The sequence below is a fragment of the Ischnura elegans genome, chromosome 10 (assembly GCF_921293095.1).
Source record: "Ischnura elegans chromosome 10, ioIscEleg1.1, whole genome shotgun sequence".
In the NCBI taxonomy this organism is placed as follows: Eukaryota; Metazoa; Arthropoda; class Insecta; order Odonata; family Coenagrionidae; genus Ischnura; species Ischnura elegans.
Window position 1 is genome coordinate 40,151,488 of NC_060255.1, and position 24,757 is coordinate 40,176,244.

The 24,757-nt window shown below is 40.2% G+C and overlaps 1 protein-coding gene across 2 annotated transcripts in view; it reads left to right on the forward strand.

Annotated features, from left to right (window-relative positions):
• Window positions 1–2,251: 2,251 nt before the first annotated feature.
• The window catches only part of LOC124166755 (kinesin-like protein KIF20A), a 36,566-nt gene continuing 14,060 nt past the window's right edge, over window positions 2,252–24,757 (forward strand). Inside the window, exons 1-9 of one of the 2 annotated variants that reach the window (XM_046544428.1) lie at window positions 2,252–2,603; window positions 3,615–3,712; window positions 3,797–3,951; window positions 7,932–8,125; window positions 11,360–11,453; window positions 12,682–12,906; window positions 14,839–15,019; window positions 18,337–18,465; window positions 18,889–19,072. In XM_046544428.1, the coding sequence (XP_046400384.1) occupies window positions 2,421–2,603; window positions 3,615–3,712; window positions 3,797–3,951; window positions 7,932–8,125; window positions 11,360–11,453; window positions 12,682–12,906; window positions 14,839–15,019; window positions 18,337–18,465; window positions 18,889–19,072 (1,443 nt within the window). In that variant the 5' untranslated portion in view covers window positions 2,252–2,420. The remainder of the gene's footprint in view (window positions 2,604–3,614; window positions 3,713–3,796; window positions 3,952–7,931; window positions 8,126–11,359; window positions 11,454–12,681; window positions 12,907–14,838; window positions 15,020–18,336; window positions 18,466–18,888; window positions 19,073–24,757) is intronic. The other variant, XM_046544429.1, reaches the window with a different exon arrangement.

Genomic DNA, 24,757 nt, shown 5'->3' on the forward strand with positions numbered 1-24,757 from the left:
CGTTGTCACATGCATATGAAGCACTGAAACAAGCCAGAACCACCAAAATAAGCCCTTTCTGCGAATCGCCAAAATAGAGGATTCTTCCATTGGATCCTTCAAGCTTGTCGTCCCTTCTGGTTCCTTCCTTCACGGAACCCTTTTGTTTACATGTGATGTGGGCGTTTACCTTTCTTACCTGGCAACCTTGCCCCCTACCCCTTCTAGCTGTCAACTCTCGGTTCCCAGACTGTAAGTAAGGTTGATTAATCCAAAACACATTCTCATTACACTGCATATTTTGGCAATGTCAAGTAGATATCCTTAATGAGACATCCACAATGAGTTGTAAAAATAATTATTACATGGATATCCAAGTTGTAATGTATGTGATATTAAAAAAATTGTAATTTCAGACAGTATCCATAGGTTACAAATGTTCTGTGTAGAATTGAAGAGCACAGATATTTTGTTTGTAAGTCTAGAGATCACCAAAAAACATAGTAAGCACCCCCATTATCTACTCATTAGATGTTGTGAAGATATCTTAAGTATATTGTAATACAGACCTCCATGTCCATGCTGGATATCACTGTAACGCTGTTATGCGTATCCCTTGGATATTTGACAGAATTCCATACAACGTTAATTGGATTAACATGTATATTGCACCGATATCATATGCTAACGCCGACAATGTCATGAATACCTCATATATTGGATAATCAAGACAAAAACAGGATATTCTTAGGATTGATGGGATGCCACTATATTATGCATATTCTTTAAACTCACAGAACTGTACATAATCATTTGAGGACATATGTAATTACAATTAAGTAATTTTGAGTTTAAATTCTTTATTTTTGAGAATTTATCTTTTGAAGGTACAGTGATCAAGGCTGTTACTAAAAAGATTTTAGGGATGGGAATAAACATTTTCATTGGCTACTGCTACCACTGGTACGGCGAGGGTGGGGGTGGTGCTTTGGTGGATAAAATCCCCTCAGGGCTCAGATAAATTTAATCCATTTTACTTCATTGCATAAATACATATAACTTATAGAATAGTGTAAGTATTAATATAATATTACCCAGAAAGCCGTAGAACTCACCATTTTGAGCCATTTATCTTAAAAAATTTGTGGGTGAGGGTACCCGCACCTCCCGCTTACCCAGGCGGGTACTCCAAATCCCCCAGTATTAGTTGCGTCTAAAACCCCCTGGAACAGAGTAGGGAAACTTGGCTTGAGTTGCTATCATTCGCGCTTGGCGTGGAGCGTTGTCCCACAATTTTTGTTTTATTCCTCCACTCTTGAATGCTTTCACGTAGTGTGCTAGTGTTTTAAAGAAACGTTGAAAATGAACGAAGTGGAAAATAAGACGAGAAGAAAAGGTTTTGCTTGGTGTTCAGCCATTAACTGCAAAAATAATGCGGGCATGACGGAAGCAAAGTTGAGTTTCTTCAGTTTCCCTAAAGACCCTGTGAGGTAAGTAATTTCATTTTTTTCTGAGTTACATTGCTGATCGAAGAAACTAAACTTATATTCGAGTATTTTTTTGCATGTGAAATGAAATTGTCAAAGAGTAGGGATATATATCTACTCTGTGCCCCTGGCCTTAATTCCTAGCTGCACGCCGTCTGCCACTATACTGTCTTTGTGCGAAACCGTTTAAAATTTCCCGTAAATGCTCACATATTTGTATTTATATATCAAAAAAGGATGCTTAATACTATAATACCAACTTATATCTGAATTACAATGTTATTTAATATCACTAAGTGATTTCCTTTTAAAATCACGGACACCTTCTTCTCCTAATATATCAGGAATCGTTAAAGTTTCAGTAATTGATTAGAACACAAGCGAAACTTTATCACAGTACCTTCGTGCGATATCCTCGTTGTTAAATATTCAGATTCCCTTGTTCATCATCACCCATAATGCTACTTATTCTCAAAATAAATCCCCACTACTAATTTTAAAAGTAGATTTTTCTTTTCACTTCTCCTCCTATCTCATTTTTCTCACCATCACTCACTTAATAAGGGTTGAAGCTTGGAAGCAAGAGATGCCAGTTTAAGTCGGCCATGAGATAAATTATATTAAAAATGCTCCTCATTCTTCCATGGTCGAAGTTTCAAAATTGTTTGTTTTCAAAATTGGCACAATGAGTAGCGCGGAGTAATATCGTAGCTCATTTTATCCGTTAAACCACTGGCTCCCCGCTTTCATCCAATAGCAAAGAAGGAGTGAGAATTTAAATTTTGCGTTGCCTGTCAATGCAGTCGAGATTCGTATCAGTTTGCTATCATCGCTCTAACTCTCGTTCCAAGTTGCTCCAAGTCAAATTTCTGCCCCATGAACAAATGTATGTTCATGGTCTGCCCTCTGTGATTGCTAGTGTACTTCTGTGATACGTGTAACTAATTGAAAGATATGGCGCAGAATTCTTTACATAAATTTTCTTTTGATGAGAGCGATGGTAGATTTCGAAGAGGTGTGGTCGTGCCTAGCAAAGTCCGAAAAAATCTTTGTGACCTTCTACCCGAAGAGGAGGGACCTTCTATAGGACATGTGAAAGTTTACCTAAGAATCAAACCTTTACTGAAGGGTGAAAAGGTAAGTTTTATTAATACTAAAACCAAGAATTACGCATCGTATCGTATTGTCACATGCATTCCATGGTGATAAATTTCGTGAACACGATTTGATGAGGATGACGCGAAAAACACAAGTCGTGAACATCAGATGAAATCGTCAAAGTGCGCGAAAGGTCATAAATTCTGTCGTTCATGTTAGAAAAGTAAGATGAAATTATTCATAAAGTAACCGAAATCGGTAGTTGGCGATTATTTTATATAACATTGGCGTAGGTAAAATTTTATCAATGCCAGATACCCTTACGAAAGTTGTATCAGTCTTTGTTATTTGCAGTTCGTTAACAACAAACAGTATGTTATAAATCCCTTTTGGAATCCGTTTCTGACTCATGGAAATTTGCCCAGATGCTTTTAATTGTTAAGTTAATGTAAGTGTAATTGAAATTAGATATTGAAACTGGTAGCGTTGTGCTAGATTTTAAAGAATGGTTGTCATTTAACGTTCTTTCCAATAGCTCAATGAAAAAAAATCAACATTGTGTGATGTGATAAGCTTCCAAATATGTTTGACAGCATTGCGGGTGGGGACTTAAGAATAACTTTGAACTAGATTTAAACTCAATACGCTCGTAAGGGAGTGTTACCAAAATGAAGTTCAGTGCAGCGTTTGTGCCTGAAGGGAGGCTTGAGGAGCAATTGTGGGTATTCCTTGCTAGTTTAACCACACCATGGAACTCTTCCCCTTGCTAAAAGTTATGGATGTTGAGTTACTGGCATGTTGAGATGAATTTAACTAGTGTGCTTTAGACTGTTTTTTCTTAACACAGCAATGCACCCTTGATGATGGGTCTAACTATTTGTTGAAATTTATGTTCTCATGTTTAGGTCAAACTTATATCTTCATCTCGTAATTGTTTTTCATGTAATGATTTTTTGTATACATATGTCCATCTAAGGGCGATCTTCTTTGCAGAGTCAAAATAAATTTGAAAAGTTATTTGTCATGAAATCCTCTTTTTTTTACTTTCAGGCATCTATTCAAATGAAAAATGAGCACATGTTAATTGCATACCCTCCTGAAGATTATTCTTGCAAATCAATCAAGTCCAAGGCATCAACATCATATGGGTGTGTAATGATTGCTATTATGATTTTTTTTCTATTACGTGTCATTTATGATATTAATGTTGTACTGCACCCTGATTATTTTAGGTACAAGTTTTCTAGAATATATGGCCCAGAAACATCCCAAAAAGAGATGTTTGAAGGCACACTTCTGCCCATTGTAAATGACTTTTTGAAGGGAAAAGATGGTTTACTCTTCGCATATGGGACAACAAGTGCAGGGAAGACATTTACAATTCAAGGTAATTAAATTTGGTAATACCCATACTTGATAATAGTAATGATAATGCATGTCAGTAAGAAATATCCTTAATTTGCTTGAAGTAATCTGAAAAAATAAATGTTTTTGTCTATCAATTAAAGTATATTAAAGGAATTTATATTCCATTGAATATTTCATAACTGTTTGACCATGGTCGACAGCTGGATAGAATATTTAATGTAAGTATTTTTAGTCATACAAAGCATGATGTCTTTTACATCTGGCTATGATTAATAAGTTCCTGGTTTTACTAAGTTATTGTTAGTCTTGGACTGTTGACGTCATTAATGCACTGTGCATTAATTACGATTTATTACTTTTCTATTGATATTAATCTAGTGATTCAAATCGATTTGATGTAAATAGATCAATTGTCAAGTATCTTTTCTGATGTTTCATTTTTTATGGATATCTACATGAAAATAATAAAATGGTGTCGTTAAGAATTATATTTTTTATATCTTGATTGTCTGGAGATCAGATGCATGCTGGTATAATCGCTTATCTGCATACTTGTCATTTTCTTCTTGAATGCCTTTTTTTTTGTATAAACCTCAGAAATAGCATTAAATCGCCCTACATTTTTTAATTCCTCAAAGTTAGAGGCCGCTATAGTGCTCGCAGAGTTTCTGTGCACTAGAGAGTTTCCCCGAGCCCATTTGCCCATGGTAGAGGAACCCCGATTGGCTGCCGGCATCCAATCCCGTTAACCGGTTCTTGACTCAATGCGCGCCGGGTACGAACCTTCGAAAGAGGCGACCTGAAAGAATCGCCGAAAGCGAACGTAATGCCTCCCGACGCGCCGGTCTTTACCATAGAAATTCTGTTTATGATACACTACAATAGATATCGGGTCTAAACTGAAAGTGATTCCGCTATTCATCGTTGGGGGTTGAGAATATTATTCTCATCGGCTATCTCCATGACTACGCAAAAATTAAGCAGAACATAAAATTCTTCACTAACCTATTGCAAAAATCCTGATAAAAACCTGAAATTAGCCACCGGAAAAGGAATCTAATTAACCTCACAAGAGTCAATTTTAACGGCAAAGATTGCTAAGCGATACATGGACAGCAGAAAAATTATATTCTAACTTAAAATAATTATGTCAAAAATCCCACTACATACCGCTATGGTTTTGGAGGCTGAAGTCTACATCTAGGCAGCATTCTTGTTCCGGGAAGGCAGGTTCTCGCAGATACTTTTTGATACTCATAGCACTGGTTTTTAGAATTCATCACTTGTGTTATCACTTGATTCCTCGCCAAGTGGAATAGCAACCTGGGGCACTTCATCACGAACACATTCCTTTATGTAGTCTTCTTCCTGAATATTTTCCGCATGCTTAACACACTTTATCCAATCTTCCTTACTCATCGATGCTAATGCCTCGTGTGTTAATCGTTCAACATCAATCATTCTGAAAGTAGTGTTCCTCTGTGCGACAAACCTCTTCACTTGCGCCCAAATTAACTCTATGGGATTGTATTTACAGTGGTAGGGAGGTAGGCGCACCACTAAATGGCCCATTGAAAGGGCTAAATCGTCCAACTGATAGGATGACGTGATTTTATTTTTCACCACGTAGTCTTTTACCTTATCGAGTAGTTCCTTCACTGTGTTACTATCACTAAACAGTACGTTTTGCTGTCGCAGCCAGGATTGAATTTGTGTTTTCCGGTACGTTGTGTTGGGAATTTTATTGGAGATTTTGGAATGATAACTCGCATTATCCATCACTATAATTGACGGCCGGTCCAACCTCCTCAAGAGTTCTTCAAACCACCAAGTAAAACAATCCGCATTCATGTCTTTGTGGTAGTCGGAAAGCGGATCTCTACTACCTGATCTGAAAACTAATCCCATACCTTCGATAAAGCCCACCTCACTAGATCCTGCATGCGTTACGATTAATCGCCCACCCTTCCCTGTAGGCACACGCATACCTCCTTCTCCCTGGGAGTTCACCCAAATATGACGCTGGAAGTAATTTTGGTTGACCCAAGTTTCGTCCAAGTACACAATCTGTTCGTAAAGCGAGTTCACTCGGTGAGAGTGCATGATTTTCAGAAATTTCTTCCTGCGCTCCATCAATACTTTTCTGCCATCATTTCCCAGCACATATGTAAACCCCAGGTTGTTGAATATTTTTCTAAAAGAAGAATATGCACCACGATATCCTGCAGCTTCTTGGAAAGCAATTCTCACCCTTTCCACCGTTGGATATATACCTTTATGGTACATATCGAGAAATATTCGACGCACTAAATCCTCATCGAATCCGTCAATTTTACTCCGATTCGGATATGGCCCTCTCTTCTTCCTCTCTGTTTCTTTCCCGATGTTCTTGAGCAGCGAATAAATGTAGCGGGTGGACACGCTACATGCCGTGGCTGTCTTTTTCACAGCTTCGCCGTTCTCATTGCGAGAACATCCAACGTTTAAAGCAGCGAATTTACTCCGATGCACCTTTCCACGGTTGGGGACGTTTTGGTCATTTTCACTATGAGTTGATGCCGTTGGAGATGTTGCGAGTGGATGTAAATGAATTCCAAGGGATTCATAATGCTCGCTACCCGACACTTCATCCAAACACAGTCTTGCCCGATCCACGACGGAATTATCACCGAGAGTATCAGGACGAGTTGCCACAATTTCCTTGCAAAAGAATTTGTAAACGCACATAACGCGTTCCCTTAGCTCTGCGGAAAATTCCTTAGGCATGGTAACACAAGAGAATCACACAGACCACTGAAGTTGAGATTTGCTCGGAGGGTTTCGATGGACTGACACCTGCAGTGGTTTAGCCATAGTTCGACGTTCGAAGGTCCAGTAAGCTCATTAAAAATTTCTTAGAATCCTGTAAATCTATTGAATAAAGAAATGACCACCGAAGCGGACAGATTTCTGAAAACTAGGGTCAGCGCGGATTATCTTCATTTTGAAAGCGCCCCCGCGGAGCATGACCGTGAAAGAAAGGATACGGGAGCGCCCCGTATCCTTTCTTTCACGGTCGTACGTGAATATCTCAAGGGTTCATGCCAACGGCACTTGGAAATACCTGCTAATGAGTTTTTCCCAGAATTTGAAGTGCTGGAGCTTCATGCGACCATCGAACAAGGTCGCTCCTTTTGGTTGGTGGTACCATGGCTGTGAAAAATCACCACGGTAGAATTTTCCGTTTCAAGGGTTTCCCCCGAAACCCAAAATTCAGACGATCAAGTGGTGGAATTCCTGGTTCGAATCAGTGTTGAAATTTTATAACCAATGGACTTCAGGTAAAAACGAATAATGAAAGGAAAATGTAAAGAAATAAAAATATTCCGTATAATTTGGAATTCATTGGAATAAGTTCATTTTGCTATTATGAATTTCTACATCCGTTTTAGAGATTCATAGGGTTTGGAAATGAGAAAGTTCTCATTTATAACCGCAGAGACGATTACCCCATACCTGATTACAATCGATTTTTTTAATTGGTTGGTGAAGAATTTTATGTTCTGCTTAATTTTTGCGTAGTCATGGAGATAGCCGATGAGAATAATATTCTCAACCCCCAACGATGAATAGCGGAATCACTTTCAGTTTAGACCCGATATCTATTGTAGTGTATCATAAACAGAATTTCTATGGTAAAGACCGGCGCGTCGGGAGGCATTACGTTCGCTTTCGGCGATTCTTTCAGGTCGCCTCTTTCGAAGGTTCGTACCCGGCGCGCATTGAGTCAAGAACCGGTTAACGAGATTGGACACCGGCAGCCAATCGGGGTTCCTCTATCATGGGCAAATGGGCTCGGGGAAACTCTCTAGTGCACAGAAACTCTGCGAGCACTATAGAATTTTTAATGCCATGGTATGCTGTGCAACCTCTCGCTTTAAATACCAGAGAGTAACTACTGCATCGTTAATATTTGATTGGAATTATTTTTAAACTCTTATTTTCAAATTTATGTTTTAGGCAATGAAAAAAACCCGGGAATAATTCCAAGAACATTGGATTTACTCTTCAATAGTTTGGATGGAAAAATAATGTCTGGGATTAAGTATAAACCCACCAGTAATTATGGAGTTGAAATACTGTCTGACGAAGTTGCAGAATCTGAGGCTCATCTGAAAGAAATGATTCTTAAGTGGAACCCAAACACATTCATGGTATTATTCAATTTTATTTTTCTTGTCATGTACGTATACATTATTTTAGTGTCCGTAATGTGATGGCACCCATATCAAGGCTGGAACTATGAGTTTTGTCCAGTGGGTAGTTAAAGATTAGTTTTTCGCCCACTCTCCCCTGATTCCCCCCTCGCTCTTTCGCACCTCCTATCCCTACCACTAAACTAAAATACATGGGCAAGATATTTTTTTGAGATGGGGTAGTGGAAATTACACAGCATATGTTTTCAGCTAAGAATTTTTTAAATATCATTGTTTAATAATTAATAAATTAAAATTTATTGTTAAAAATTTTAATGACTTTTTAACATAAATGTTTCAAATTTGCTGACCACTGCAATCTGCTGCCCAGGGAACGTGCCCCCTCTACCCCACCGTAGTCCCCAACCTGACCCATGTAATAGTTGAGTGACCGCAGTTATTTCTGGAATTAGGTAAATGATTTAAATGCCAATCGCTGTAAAGGCTTCCATAGTGTGGCAACGATGAATTGATCTCCATTCTTCAGGGTATTCACTGTGCTGATTTTGATAGCTGTTAAATGTCATCATGTGCTTATGATTGTGAAAAAATGCTCAGAAATGGTCTTTTGTCTTGCTCCAAATATTTTAAGGGGTACCTATCTGTTAAGGAATATGGTTCATGTGCTCACATCTTTATAGCAGTGGTTCAGAGCCCATGAAAGTCTGTGCATCACTTCATCTAAAATTAAATCATGAATGCACCATGCCCTCTTTATCCTTTATCTGTCGTAACTCTTCTCAAGCTCCTTGCCCCTGACCAAATTGAAAAGCTTTTAGGTGAAAGGGTAATTTTTAACCCGTATATTCTTAAGACTCATTTATCCCCATCTCATTCTGCATACTACATATCAGTTTCCAAGTTGCCATTGATTTTATTGCTCTATGGGTCACAAGATGGTAGATCATAACCTTTGCTTAAAATATGATTAATTTACCTAATTTATTGATTTTTTGAGCTTCTGTGTGAAGTACATTATTACCGTATAAGCTTGTGTAAGAGGCGCACACGTGTAAGAGGCGCACCCCTATTTTGAGGATCGAAGCTGTAAAGAAAAAATTTTGCGGCATTTTTTTAAATCCTATCATGCGGTGTTGCAGATGTATGCCTGGAATTTCGACAGTAATCGAAATTTCCTCTTTCAGTACTATTTGAAAGAGGAAATTTTGATAACTGCGGCGGTGATAGCGGCATAAGAGGGAGTAGAAAGAGTTCCGATCCTCTCTTCGCATACGCCATCGCTCTACGTTGCTTGTCCTACTCACGAACAATTTTGTTTAAAAGCTCTCGAAGGAGTATTGCAATAGAATTGCAGCCGTAGAAAATTTTAAGGCAAAACACGACAGGCACATAGCATGAACCTTCCCAAGAGATTGGACAACAATCGGGGAAATCTCAGCGCCGTAGGATAATAACCACGTCGTAGATTTAAGGCCCCTTGCACACACACCGATTTTGGACGGCGGGTAAAATATCGGCCGTCCACATTCCAATAGTGAACAATGGGAGAGCATTGGAGCTTGCACACGTACCGACCACGCGCCGGCACCGGCAAAATGCCGGTTAGCTGCCGGCCATTGTCACTGTGGATCGCCGGCGCCGGCTAAAAAACATAGCAACTTATCGTTTGACCGGTAAAAATCTGGCGTGTGTGCAAGCATCGCTTCGCCGGTAAAATATCGGCCGATATTTTACCGGCTTTCCAAAATCGGTGTGCGTGCAAGGGGCCTAACGGAACTACACTCGGCCCTCCATCAGCTAATGCCTCTGCCGTTTTTTTCCTTTCCGAGACTCCACAGGAAAATAGGAAAATTTCAAGTTACAGGGGAACAATTGAAACGTGTTTCATCCCTACCCCATCTCACCAACTGACCTTTTTCGGTCTACCAGGTTCAATTTTCCGAGTTTCTGGAGGTCAAATGCTAGGTGAGTCACCTTCTGAGCTCGGAGATATCTCGATATCTTTCAGCAATCGTAAGACACGCACGAGGTTCTAAAAAGAATTTGACCGAACGCGATGTATATCTGACAGCATTTAAGTTTTTTGAGCTCTAATTGATTGACACAAAGATTTATTGCTAAAACAAGGGTACTAAAATTCAACATAGTCCAAACAGCACAATTTCGGAAGAAACAAGCGTAGCATAAGCGCATTCAAACAAGACGAGATGGACTGGAAACTTCAGGCAACGCAAACTGCGTATATCACATTGCTGTGCCTTCGCCCCTTCGCATTGAAGGCAACGACGTCACATGCAAGATCGGACGTGTTCTTCCCTTGCTCCTTCGCTCATAGCCTCGTAGCTTGAAATACGGAGGGGAGGGAGCGCGCTCCTTCCTCTCGACCTCGCCTTCAGCGCTCTTCACTTATAAGCATTTCCGATTTCTTCTATCCACCATTTAGTCCAACAATGAACACACTCGTTCGAATTTTTTAAACCGCAGGTTTAGACACCAATATAATTTTCAGTTGCAAAAATCCTCATATTAGCGTCTGAAGATGATTTTTGAAAAATCAGGTGCTCAACGTAATGGAAATTGCTCGGCAAGACAGATGTTGACTATTAACCAGGTATGTCGTTCAAAACGACGCGTTTCTATACGTTTGATAAGCGATTACACTATGCAGTATGAATGCCGCGGGATGCCCACTCGTGGCAGTAAATTTAGCGCGCGCTCCGGAGCGAATCACCCCGCGCGATCTTTTCAATGTTCACCTCTGGGGTACCGACGTGACGGCGCGATGCTTGCAAGAAATTCAAACAGGAGCATTTTAAAAATACGTCACTAAGGGATAAACTCCCCTGCCTGCCGTTTGATTTTGACCCAGGGTTTCAGATGACTGACTCACGCTGAAAACCAAGGCCACTCAGTTCCCCTTGGACTTGCGACCGGTGAAGTGAAGTGGAGGGGAGGAGATAAGAAGTTTGTGTAAGAGGCGCACCCCCATTTTCGGGTGCAATGTCTGGGAAAAAATGTGCGCCTCTTACACAAGCTTATACGGTACTTTCTGTGAGAACCAACTCAATGGTTTCCTTAGTGCTTAAATATTTTCTAATCCTGAACATTTCTACCTCTCAAATATAAATATTCTTCATGGCATACATACTTGAATGGCTTTGGGAGTGTTGAGGTAGATGTATGATTTCTTTTGCTGAGATTTTGATTTTAATATATTTTTAATCTTTGCAGGAAGGATCTCTGTACATACAGTCTGTATTTGAGGATACTAGGAGCACCCAGTCTTCTGTAGGAGATAGTTCAGGAATGCCAAGTATTATGAATGGTTATTAAATTTTCAATTTTAAATTCCTTAATTTATTTTTTCTCTCCACCATGGTTATCTAACCTCTTTCAGGAGTTTTGTTAATATGTACATGGTAATTTTCAGAGGCTCTTCCCTTAGAGAAAATGTTTCTCTGTAGTAATTCATTGCAAACATTTTAATAGTATCAACTAATATTATACCATTTTTCTGAACTGAAGGCGGCTGGGTGGAAAATAGCAAGTAGCCAATCAGAAGCACTGCCCCATCCACCTCTCTGTTCCCCTCCATCCCCTTCCCTTTTCCCTTGCGCTCCCCTCCATCCGGCCGACTGGCGTTGCCAGCCTTGGGAGTAACGGTACTTTCGGGGGCGGCAGAACGAGCGCCAAAGCGATCTCCAAAGATTCGGCTTGGCAACACTGCCAGCTGGAGAATCTACCGATTCGATCGATAGATTTTTCCTCCTCATAGGAAAATCTACTAGAATTGGTAGAATATTAATTGTGTACGCATGGTTTCGCTAGGTAGGGCCTCCTTTGCTCCCATGGCACTGGAGTGTTTTATCCCTATTCCCCGCCCTTCCATTCCTTTCCTTTCCCTGGAGGCGTCGGCGGGCTCAGATTGCGACGGCGCCTCTGTCCTTTTTCCTTCCTCTCCAGCCCCTCCCCGGGTGTCCTGGCGTATAAGCCTCGGGCTTGGTTCTGGGCCCCGGTGTGTTGTACCCTTGGCGGGGTTCGCCTTGAACCCTCGCAATTCCTGCCAGCTGGAGAGCGATGTTCACTGCTTGGAGTTCGGAGAGAGAGTGCGGGCTCTTCCACACTTTCACCTGTCGCTCTTCTGTGATTGGCTAGAAGAGTGGGTGGGTTGCGAGCACGCTCAAGGTCAGCCGCCTTCAGTTCAGAAAAATGGTATCTCTGAAGGCTTCTCAACTTCTGCAGTGCTTTAAAATTTCCGTGGTTGCCATTGTTTTGAGTAACTGTTGTTGAAGACTTTTTTTTGGCCAAATTTAATTTGCACTTATCAAGACTCTTTGTAGATTTTACAATAAAGTATGACTTTAAGTTATGGAAAGAATTTTATGAATATTTATATTAATTGACTTCCAAATTTAGGGTCCCCTTAGATTTGGGTAAATGCAGTAATAGGCACTAATCTTTAAGGGGAGCATCTGTCTTATTCTGTGTGTGCTTATTATGCCAGAATGTCACCCTTCTTCCAATTGACATGTAAATTTTTTTACTCCATTCAGGCTCTGGTACCTTCTTTATTCCTGAAAACCTTAAGAGAGAAAGGAACAGCATATTCCTTCCTGCTGATGATCAAGAAGTGAAATACTCTGTTTGGGTTTCATTTGCTGAGATTTATAATGAATGTGTGTATGATCTTTTGGAGTTCTTACCTGGAAAAGGACCTAATATGAAGAGGTCCAAATTAAATTTGGTGACGGATTACTCTGGAAATACGTACATAAAAGGTAAATTCTTATTTAGAAATATTTTTAATGTTAATTAGGATTTTTGCATCTCACATATGCTTGCTTTCTCAGTAAATGGTGAGGTCAGTTTTTTTACTGTATACATTGTTTATTATTGAAGTATTTGGCATGATACTTGTAGAAAAGGGTAGTTTCCTTCATCAAAGAAAACGAAAGGCATTGACTGAGATTCGTTACCCACTATTAGTGTATTCATAAGATAAAAATTATGTATTTGGTTTTAGAAATCCCAGTTTAGACAAATGTTTATGGTTAATTTTAACCTCATTTGAAAAAGGCCAGATTGGTGCCCGTGCAATGCCACTCCACATGACATCACAGGGTAGATGCTATATGAGTAGTGAGGCATTTTACATCTTCTGATATTACCCATGCATGCATGAGGCACAGAGCTCAGGTAAACGTATCTTAATAATCACCTATTAAAATTGCCTAAGGTCGGAAAGTTTCCTTGTTTGATACGGTATTAATAATCCTTATTTAAGCCAAGCCATACCTGCTAGCGGGGTACTCTACGCTACTGCCATGCTCGGCAGCAAGCAGCCTGCATTGTAGCAGCGCTCATATTCTCGCACCCAGGTGGCCTCACACAGTGGCCGGAGGAACCAGAATGACGTCACATGGGCTTTTCCCAGCATTCATGCGTAGCCATCGAATTTTCGTGCCCTTGAAAATTTTCACTTCTCATTTAGTCGCAAAATATAGATGTCGTCATTTAAAAATCTAAAAGTGTGAAATACGTACTCCAGGGGTTATAATCTTTTAATTTAGGCAATAAAAAACAATAGGAAACATTACACTATACATGTGCACAGACCCAGGCTTTTATTTATTTTTTTGTTCTTTTTTTTTAATTTCTTACTCCTTAGTTGCATCCTTGCAATGATTGAGACTATTTTTGCTGGGTGTTTGCAGACCTTAGAAATTTTGTAATTTCTCTTAAATTTTATCATTTAATTAATTCCACTCCAAGACTACATCCTAAGCTTCAGTAAATATCACTTTATTCTGACGGCCTCTCTATAAATCTCATAGAATCATTGTACAAACATAATACTAGGAGAACTTTCACAATCATTAAATTTCCTACCACTCCAGAATTTGATTAAAGAGGTGTTTTTGGGCAACCCGCACTACAAAAATCATTTACATACACCCATTTTTACAGCTTTTGCTGGTCTCTTTAGATGAACATCTAATTTTTTTTTAATTGTGAAGAATATACCATAAAATAAGGTTTTATGCCCATCCACATTGTTTTTGCATAATTAAAACTCCACTTGGAGTGTTCGTTCATGGAATGATTCATATGGCATCCAAAAGATATCACCCATTGTGTTGATGTCTCATTTGTTAAAGTGGTTGTTCTTACTGATCTTTATTTCAATCTCTTACTGAGGATGATCATCTGAGAAAGAGACCTATGAAAGCCGTAACAATTGGTTATTGTGCAGGGTTCCTAGCCAATATCAGGTATAAGTTATACGTATCCAATTGTAAAATGGTAGGAAATTTATGAAACAAATTTCTTTTTGCACTTTGTTTCCAGTCTGGTACTACTTGAATTCTGAGGCGGTCAACCAGTGATTCATAGAAAAAAGTTATTTTCTCCACCCCCTTTGGTTCACGTATCAGTTATTTCATGATGCATTGTCTTCACCTTTTGCCTCTCAGTGTTTCAGGTGAAATAAGTTAACATATATGTCTGAATATAGCCCCCCTTTTTTCCAAAAATGCCTGTGGTAAAAGTAAAGAGGGGGACTATACTCAAACACTTTCTTTTTTTACTTTTCCCAAAACTGAAGACTCAATATTAGGGGGGGGGGGGGGACTATATTCAGAAGGAGAGACTATATTCGGAGAAATACGATAATACTTAGCTTTGACGTATCTTTCTATGTCAATTACCAGGACTGCAAGAAGTATGTGTGACATCAGGGGATGAAGCCTGTCAGGTCATGCTCTTTGGCAAATGCAATCTACACTTTGCTTCCACCAAGCTGAACCACAAATCATCCAGGTCTCACTGTGTGTTCACAGTGAAGTTGCTCCGAATGTGTAAGGATGATGGCTCCAGCTTCCAAATAAGCACGTGAGTGAAGTACATGCCTCATTTTTGCCTTTTATTCTTATTTCTTTACCCTTTTGCGCCCAGATGTACAGTCCGGCCGCCGAGAGTTGCCCGTTGACAGCTAGAAGGGGTAGGGGGCAAGGTTGCCAGGTAAGAAAGGGAAACACTCACATCACATGTAAACAAAAGGGTTCCGTGAAGAAAGCAGCCAGAAGGGACGACGAGCATGGAGGATCCAATGGAAGAATCCTCTACTTTGGCAATTTGCAGAAAGGGCATGTTTTGGTGGTTCTGGCTTGTTTCAGTGCTTCATATGCATGTGACAACGTTGTATGACTAGGCAAGGGTGTGAGGTGCATTTGGGGGACAGCGATTGGTTGCAAAACCATGTTGGCGCAGAGTTCTCCGCCCCTCTTTTTGAACTATCATCGGACAACTCTCGCCGGCTGGACTGTAGGGTGGAGCTGACGGGCATTTTCAAATGCAGAGCACCTGACGTCGGGCATAGCTGTTGTGTATTTTTCAATGCGAACGATCGGACGTCGGCTCTGGCCAACACGAGGGAAGGGAGGTGACTGCTGAGGTAGCAATTGTCTGATGCATTCAGGCCCAGCCTGAGACCCTGCTTAGCGAGCCTTTACGGCCACTCCTCGGCAATTATGCCCAACCCTCCCACTCATTTATGATCATCCTCACCACGGGAATCCGTTGCGAAGTGGTTGTATTGTCAATAGTTTTTTCAGTAATATATTTTGTTGCATACTACAATTTTTTGCACTTTGAAAAGCATTCTTAGTTTTTTTTGTGTGTATGCAATTTTTAAACAAAATTTTGGTGTTAAAATTAAGGAATGTCCAGACTTATAGCCTTATTATTGCCTTGCATTTACTAACTTTGTTGTTATTAAAGCTAGAAATCCGTTTTGAAATTCCACAATGCATAAAAAAATGTTAGTAATACTTTTAGATGAGTAAATTATTGAAAATCAAATGTGTACAAAGTTTGGTAAAAAAAAACACTGGTAACGCAATAAATTGACCATGGATTCATGCTAAGACCAAGATTCGTGCATTTGAGGGTCTTGACCAGCTTCTGGGGTGAGGGGCGGATGTCCCGTTGAGTTGGGTTCCAAATTGGAGGGACAAGAATACCAGGGTAACTCCACCCCAAATAAGAGCTCCCACTGAGAGGTTTAAAATATTCTCATGCTACTTGTAGTACGGAAAACATTTTCCAATTGTAGGTGCCGACAGGAAAGGGTTAATTACTATGTAATTTCTTATTTAAGTATCATGTAGTGAAATAATGTAAGAGTGAATATCAATCCCATAAACTCTTGATAATTCAAATTCATTGCCTTCGAAAGAATTGGCACTTTGGAATCTTGAGTTATGTAATTTAAAGAATTTTTAATTAATTTTAATAAGTGTTTACTTATGTTTTTTCAACTCCCATTTGTCTTCACAGAAGCATTGTAAACGTGATTGGATGAAGTGTGTGAGTGATCTTCAATAAATGCTTTTGCAATAGATTTAAATGCATAAACTAACTTAAAATACATATTCCATCACGTATTAACTTATAAGCAATCTCTGTAACATTGGGATTCCTGCATAATTTTGAAACGTAAACAAAACACACCTTGTCCTATTTTGCATTATAAACGAAATTTCAGAATCCATGGTCAGGTATGAAAAATATATCGGGCATATAAAACGTTCACTCCTGTTCTAAAAAGATAACACTCTGGGGACAAAAAGTCCCCAGTTGATGCTGAGGTGACAATGCAGTTGAGCACCGCCCTCATCTGAGGTCCGTATATGCTTGGATGCGCTGCGTTTGATTCCCGGTTCAGGTGAACTTTTGTCCATGTGTTTTCGGCTTTCATTCCATCTCCACGCCACAGTGTGTCATCGTCCTGTATTTATGTCTTGTCTCTTTGTTTCAATTTCTATCTGTTATTATGATTGTATATTCGCCTGTGGCGACCCGTGTGAATGTGAATATGAAATATATATATATATATCTTAGATAGGATTTCTTTTGCTTCTTCAATATTAATGGGCATATATCAGTTAAGTATTGTTTATTTAAATGTGAAGCATTTTTGTACATCAGTATATTGTGACGGAACATGAAACGCCACATACTTTATAGGGTGGTGAGGGCATCAATAGCCCCGAGTACGGAATGATCGAACCATTGTTGATTACTTTGAAACACAAAAAAAATATATTTTCCACTTGCATAACATACACGCACATTTATCGAAATTATTTACCCTGATGAAGATGAGGTGAACGAAAAATGCACAGTATGATATGATTCAATTATCCCCCCTCCAAAAACAAAAAGAACAATTCGTGATTTATCGAATATGTGGGCTGAGTTTACAATATGCCCAAATTAAGTCTTTAGTCTGCTTTCGTGATCACACTAAATAATATTTCTGACACTTAGTCAATAGTTTGTTGAAAGATACGGTGCACCGGGACAGAGAGAGAGAGAACCAATATTCTGGCTACACAATTTGGGAAGTAATTCGGGTCTGGACGAACAAGTACGGGGACGAGTCGCTAACTGCGACGTTCTTACGGTTTTGTCGGAGCCTGAGCCGTTGAAGCCGTCGATAATGCGACGAGTTGGACCCAAGTGTCCGCGGGATCGAGGGCTGTCTTCCTCCCGACCTCTAGGTGTTGGTCCCATCTGTCGCTTGTCTGCAATCTCGCTCCGCTTCAGGCTTTTCCGTAGAACACTCTCGTCCTCCAACAGCACTCTCTGGTCACCCCCCAAAATGACGACCATCCGGCACGTCACCACTGTCGTTCTCTCCCTGTCGACCGGGCTAGGATTTCTCTCTAGGCTCTCTCTCTCCGTGGCTTTATATTCATGTGGAGGGGAATGATGCACTGGGGATAGAGGTTTTGAGGTGAGGGGGTTTCACCTGTGCCTATCCGTCGAGTGGGGCAACCATCGGTCCTCGCTGACCGACACAAAACACTCGTGAATCACATATCTCATGCCCAGGGCATGGCACTCTACCCACACACACACACAGTCACAGACACACCCCTCACACACACACACGATCATCCCCTGCTCGGGTTATTGCTCAGCGAAAAAAATACCGGACATATGGTCGGTATGTCACAGTGTGTATAGTTTAATTTATTTCCTTCTTGGTGACAATGATTTACAGTTTACAATTGCGTTTTTCAGAAACTTCTGTCCTCCCTATTTAACCTTGCCCTATGTCTTAATGCCCTTCATTGGAAACCTATGTTTTGGTGATGAGAAGTGTTTTCTCTGTTGGATAACTTAAATTTTATCTGTTGCAGGCTGTCTTTCTGTGATTTGGCTGGGTCAGAGCGAGTGGAAAAGAGTGGAAATGTGGGAGAGAGATTGAAAGAGACTGGGAATATTAACACATCATTGTTAGTGCTTGGACGTTGTTTTAAATCATTAAGGTTTGTACTTTTAATGCCTTCTTTCACATGCCTTTTGGCCATTATAGCTTGTTAAATTGACCAATAAATTGTTCATACTCAGTAATGGAAACGTAGATCCTTATTGAGAAACCTAATTAGCATTCAAAATCACATTACTTTTGTTTCCCTGCATCCTAAAATTTGCTTGAATGGGTATAAATGCCTAATCTATGTATTTGATTGATTCTTGAATCCATGCAGTTCATTAAATCTTTCCTCCGTGTGGCATCTGGTAATTAGTGAGACTCATTATTTTGAAAAGATGCCTCAATATTGTTGTTAATCCTTTGAAATATGTCTGTGGGTTCTTGTATGGAGCATATTTGTAGGGTTTCCTTTAACTCAGCTTATGGCATGAAAGTGTGTTATCATACTTGCTAAAATTTGTATTCTTTTAATCAGGAACAACCATGATGATTCAAAGAATCTTGAAAGAGTTCCATTCCGGGAATCTAAGCTGACGAGAATTTTTCAGAATTCTCTCACGGGAAATGGAAATGTGGCGATGATTGTGAATGTCAGTCAAAGCTCTCTACTCTTTGAGGAAACACTGAATGTGTTAAAATATGCAGCTGTGGCACAGGAAGTAAGTGCTCTGAAATAATAATACTTTTATTTGTCTTGATAGAACAGGTACTGCAGATACTAGTCATTAATATGTGTTGGACTATAGCATAAAAATTACATTCAAGTGTACCCTGAAATTATCTAGCATCTTATGGGCTGAGGGTATAATGTCAACCTCTACCAACGCAAGTTGCTTTGATGAGTTTGTGGTTGACCTTATTTCAATCATTAATAATGACTGTTTGAGCCTGTTTAAACTAGGGATGGGTCGAATAGTAGATTTCTTGAATTCGAATATCAAATCATTGCTCGGATATTCGAATACCTCGAATACTAAACTATGAATGTGAGAATGTTTGACTAGGTCGCCTATGCAGCAGGAAACCCATAATTTTGGCGAGTAATTGTGATTGCCTTTAAAGGATTCAAACAGGAATTTAGCTGATTAATGGAATATTTTAATTTTATGTAAACAATAGGGTAGTTTCCTTCATTAAAGAAAACGAAAGGCATTGATTGTGACTCGTTACCTACCATTGGTGTATTCATAATATACAAATTATTTGGTTCTAGAAATACCGGTCTAGACCAATGGCAATGGTCAATTTTATCCTTATTGAAAAAGGCCACATTGGCACCCATGTGATGCCACTCCACTTGACATCACAGGGACCTAGTTTCTACACGAGAGGATAGGAGTTTTACATCGTCTGAGGTTACTAATGCATGCATGAGGCACAGAGCTCAGGGAAACATGTCTTAGTAATCACTTATTAAAACTGGCTAAGGTCGGAAAGTTTTCTTCGTTTGATAAGGTAAGGTTTGGTAAGGTATCAGTGCTCTGAGCCTCGCCCAAGGTCACCTCAAAAGGCGGGAGGGGGAACCGGAAATGCATCACACGGACTTTTGCCCATCATTCCCACTAACGCGTCGCGTTTTCGCGCGCTTGAAAATTTTCACTTTTAATTTAATCCCGAAAAATAGATATCGTCCAATAAAAATCTAAAAGCGTTAAATACGTAGTCCAGGAGTATAAATATTTCGATTTTGGCAATAAAAAAATTATAGGAAAGCACCCTATTTGAGCATTACGCCAAAATGCTAAGCCCCCGTCGTATTTCTTCGTCTTTCCGGCATTTATTTTCCTGCGTAAAATGCTTAAATAAAGTCATAAATATGTCGTGTTTGGTCTTATTCTTTCTTAAATTACGCGCTTATTACTAATATTTCAATCCAATAAAAGTGTAATAATAATTGCCGAAAGTCATTGTTAGACACCTTTCGGGCCAGTAGATACTCATGCAGCAGTTGACCTCCAGAAAGGGGGAAATTCGAAGCAGTTTGGTAGAAAAAGGTCAGCAGGTGAGAAAAGGGGGTGGGTGCGAGACACGTTTTTATTTTTCTCGCGTAACTTGATATTTTTTTCGAAGCCAAGGTCTTCGTAATACGATCTCTGCGCGAGGTCGGATCTTTTGTTTGATATCGGAGAAGAGGAAATCGTCAGAGTGGGTGAGGCGAATGCTGAAGGGAGGGGGATAGCAGATCGTGGGAAATGCGCCAATGTCACTATCCCACGGCACTGATTGTGAGTTCCTCCCTGTGGTAGTTATATCTCCTGGGGAAGATTCAAAATAAGTGCCTGTCGTTATTAGCCACAAAGGACACATGGTAAACACCTCGTCTTATTTTTTATCCCACGGCACTGAGTTACTCCTGACGGGGGACACCTGGGATTCTCGGATTTTTTCACCCTATCAATTTCGGTTCCCCATGTTGAGCTCTTTTCACCGCTCTAAACCGCGAATTTGATATAGTTCGTCAGCTTGCCTAAAACGGCGCTGCATGCACTAAACGACTAGAGTTCTCATTTTTCTGAGTCAACTACCAATGACGTGCGAGCGAAAGCTTATGACGCGAAATTCAAAATATTCGAGGTATTCGAGACGGTACCTTTGGCATAACTATTCGAGATCTCGAATATCGAATACTTTCTGATATTCGAGGTATTCGAGTATTCGCGGATACTATTCGCACATCTCTAGTTTAAACCAAAAAGGTTCCACTATTTCTGCAAACTTTATTAATATTTCTGCAAATATTTATTTCCCAATATTTTATCTTATAGTTTTATTTCTTTTGTAATGAGTAGGGACATGCAAATGCGATAACGCGAATTTTAACGCGAATTCTGAGTCTTTCCCGCGATAACGCGAATTTTGTGTTAATCGCGATTTTCACCGATTTAAATGCGATTTTCGTAATTTTTCTTCCCCTCATGCTTCTCCCGCGGAAATGTTTTCGAGGCTCATGTTTATACTGCATTATTCCGACAAACTGAGGATTTGGATAGCTTTCTTAGCAAATTTTCGATAATATGCGGTAGTTTAACAGTACTACGCTATAAGAATCGACGATCGTTTATGAGTAGGGACATGCAAAAGTCGCAAATGCGATAACGCGAATTCCGGGGTTTTCCCGCGAATACGCGCATTCCGGGGGTTTCCCGCGAATACGCGAATTTAGTGTTAATTGCGATTTTCTCCAACTCATGGGCAATTTTCACCAACTCAAACGCGAACTTCAGCATTTTTTTCTTCTGCTCATGCTTCTTCCACGAAATTCTTTTTCGAGGCTTATATTTAAGCTGTAAGATTTTCGTTCCATTGGCGGCTTTCCGACTCAACGAATTTCCATGGGCAGCCTTTCACGGCACAGCGCCGCGAGGTGTCTCGTTTGAAAGTGAGAGAGATGTCTCGTTTGAAAGTGGCCTGAATTTTACGGCACCACCGTGAACGGCAGCCGGCGAAAAGTCGTCGCGTCTGAAAGTAGCCTCATGGTATCACGGTGTGTATTTCACGCCATAAACGGCGCACCGCCGGGCCGGATTGAACCTTGCCTTGCTGACCGTCGACAACGTCATGCCGTCAACTGCGCGATTCGACTCGTTTAAAGGCATGCATTGAGACCATTGGTTATTTGAAAACACGGTGCCGTGCCGTTGACGACGGCCGGAGCAAAGCCGCCTCGTCTGAAAGCGGCAAAAAGCGGCAGTGCGCTTTCTATTCCGTGGAATACACACGAAGCTACATTGAGGCAGCTTTCAGCCGAAACGCCTTATCGCCGGCTGCCGTTCCCGGCACAGCGCCGTAAAATTTAGGCCACTTTCCGACAAGACGACTCTTTGGATTTCGCGGCGCTGGGCCGTGAACGGCGGCCCGCGGAAATTCGTCGCGTCGGTGAGCGGCCAATGCAGTGAAAAATTTACGGCTTAAATATACGCCTCGAAAAACAATTTTGTGGGAGAAGCATGATGAAATTATGCGGCAGAACGTTTTTTGTCCAGGGAGACGAAAGGCGAAAATTTTCGTCTGAGATTTTCCTATGCAGGCAAACAAATGCCGAAAATACATGTTTCCTTGCTCTCCTCCTTTTATGACATTCGTGGGTTCGCGAAGTCTTATTTTCGGGACCCAACACAGGCTGCAACTGCCGAAATCCAGGAGCATGAACCTAGACCCCTCTCTTATATTACTCCTCTTTGTGGAAAGGGACCGCAGATATAGAATTGTTCATTCAGTTGGTTTGCAAAATAAATATATGCTTTTTTCTCAAAAATATAAACTAAGAATTGATTTCTTCCTTTTTTGAGCAGCATCTACAATTTTTAAATAAAATTTTCTACCATAAATATTTATATACATATATCTCAATTTCGGTATAAAATCATCATGAAAATTGTTAATGCATTAAATTCGTTAATGCTGACAGTTCAGTTTCTTTCAAAATTTTAAAACTCCCTGAATAAAAGAAGGAATTCAATTGGAAGTCTGCATTTTACGTGCAAGCAACAATCATCAATATAGCTAATTCATATAAATAAAGTATGAGTTGACAGCGAACCAATGCTGCTGGCAGGGTTATAAACCGCGAAATGAGGGAGATCAACTACCCTCAGAGCCCAAGATAATGCGAAATCCCCACTAAGAAGGATCAAAAGAGGTTGGAGTTGAGAGTGCGTGATTATCCGCAAGACCCTTCTTAACAAATGGCCAACATAAATGCTCCATACAGAGAGAATTGAAGAGTCTCTTGAGCGCAGTCCTGCATTCATTTGCTAAGGAGAGAACTCCACCATTTTGAAAGGATTACGGAAGTTAAAAATAAGCCTCGAGAATATTCATTAGAGTACTTTTTTCGATTAAATCACTGATTACATTTGCAAAACATGATAACCTCTAAAGCAGCTGCTGTAAAGTCAATACTAATGTGGATGGCTTAACCCTTTCGCGCCGGACCTTCGTTGAAGGAAATTCGTCCTCAATACGAGTCTCTTGAAAGTTTTCTTTACTCCCCTGTACGAAGCCTTTCCGCGTCGACTAAAGGCAGTGGTTCCCTCCCTAACCTTTTTTGGACCCAACTCAGAGGGCACCGATCCCTTTCCTCTGCCTCTGTCCCAGACACTAGAAGGATTAAAAGCCCCTTCCTAGCACGAGTTCGCGGTCAACTGGCTAAAATGTTAATGCAAAATATTTGAAAATATTTGTTGCCCGCACCGATTTTTTTACATTCACAATGAATTTTGTGTTTTGTTTCTGAGCGTGCAGAAATTTTAAACGAAGTTCTAACGTTGATTTAGACGGATTTAATGTATTTACTTGTTGTTCTATAACTCCGTTGAGATTAACGTTAGAATTTTGTTTGAAATTTCCATGGGGTCAGCAAAAAAAGATGAATTCATTTCTAGCATTGAATTTCAAAAGTACGCAACAAATATTTTTTTGGAAAACACACTGCAAATAACAGTAGTTGACCGCGTGGAGAGGATAGGAAAGGGTCGACCTGAGCGGCCGAAGAAGGGACTGGGCTCGCGCTAAGGCGGATCGTGAGGGGCGACCGCGTCCGTGGGTCTATTGTGTCCGCCACGGTCACTTTTTTCGACCTGTGCCGCACAGGCGCGGCATTCGTTGGTTAGGGTAAGAACATTCAGGACGCACTGGTGTGGCATTCGTAGTTGAGGAAAAAAAATCCTCGCCGCACAGGTGCGGGATTCGGCGCGAAAGGGTTAAAAGGCATCAACCAAACTTAGTTCTCTTATGGTAGAAGACCTAAGCAGAAAAATAGGTACATATTTGAAAAGATCTCAGTTTTTGATCCTCAAGAAGTTCCCACTTCAGAAGTGAACCCTGATTCAAAGACAAAAAATTCATGGCCTCAGGTCAATGGAGACAGAGAAGTTGATGTTGGGGTTGGGTGAATTACAGACATTACTACAAAAGCAAAATTCCCAGGGTTCAGTGGATATAATTAAAGCAAATTGTCAAGAGCTCAAATTGTCTGAGACATCGTTTGCATCTAAGCGCCTTTTAGCAATTTGGATCCCCTCTACAAATGTGGACCGAGAAAGATTTCTTTCCTGCTATGGCACTGTGTTAACAGATAAGAGAACAAATGTAAAAGATGACAACTTGATCACAATAGCAATAGCTCATTTGAAATTAGAGACATTTAAAAGTAATTTCTCTCTATGTGAGCTAGATATATGGATAAGCAAAGGATAAAATATGTAAAATAGGTGAATTCAGTCAATTCTCCATGTATATTATTACTTAAATTATTCCGGGTCAATAATATCCTAAATTTAGGGCAATGGGTGGGCCACTGGAAGAATGGCTCTCAATCAACATCAATTATTTTGCCGTTAAAA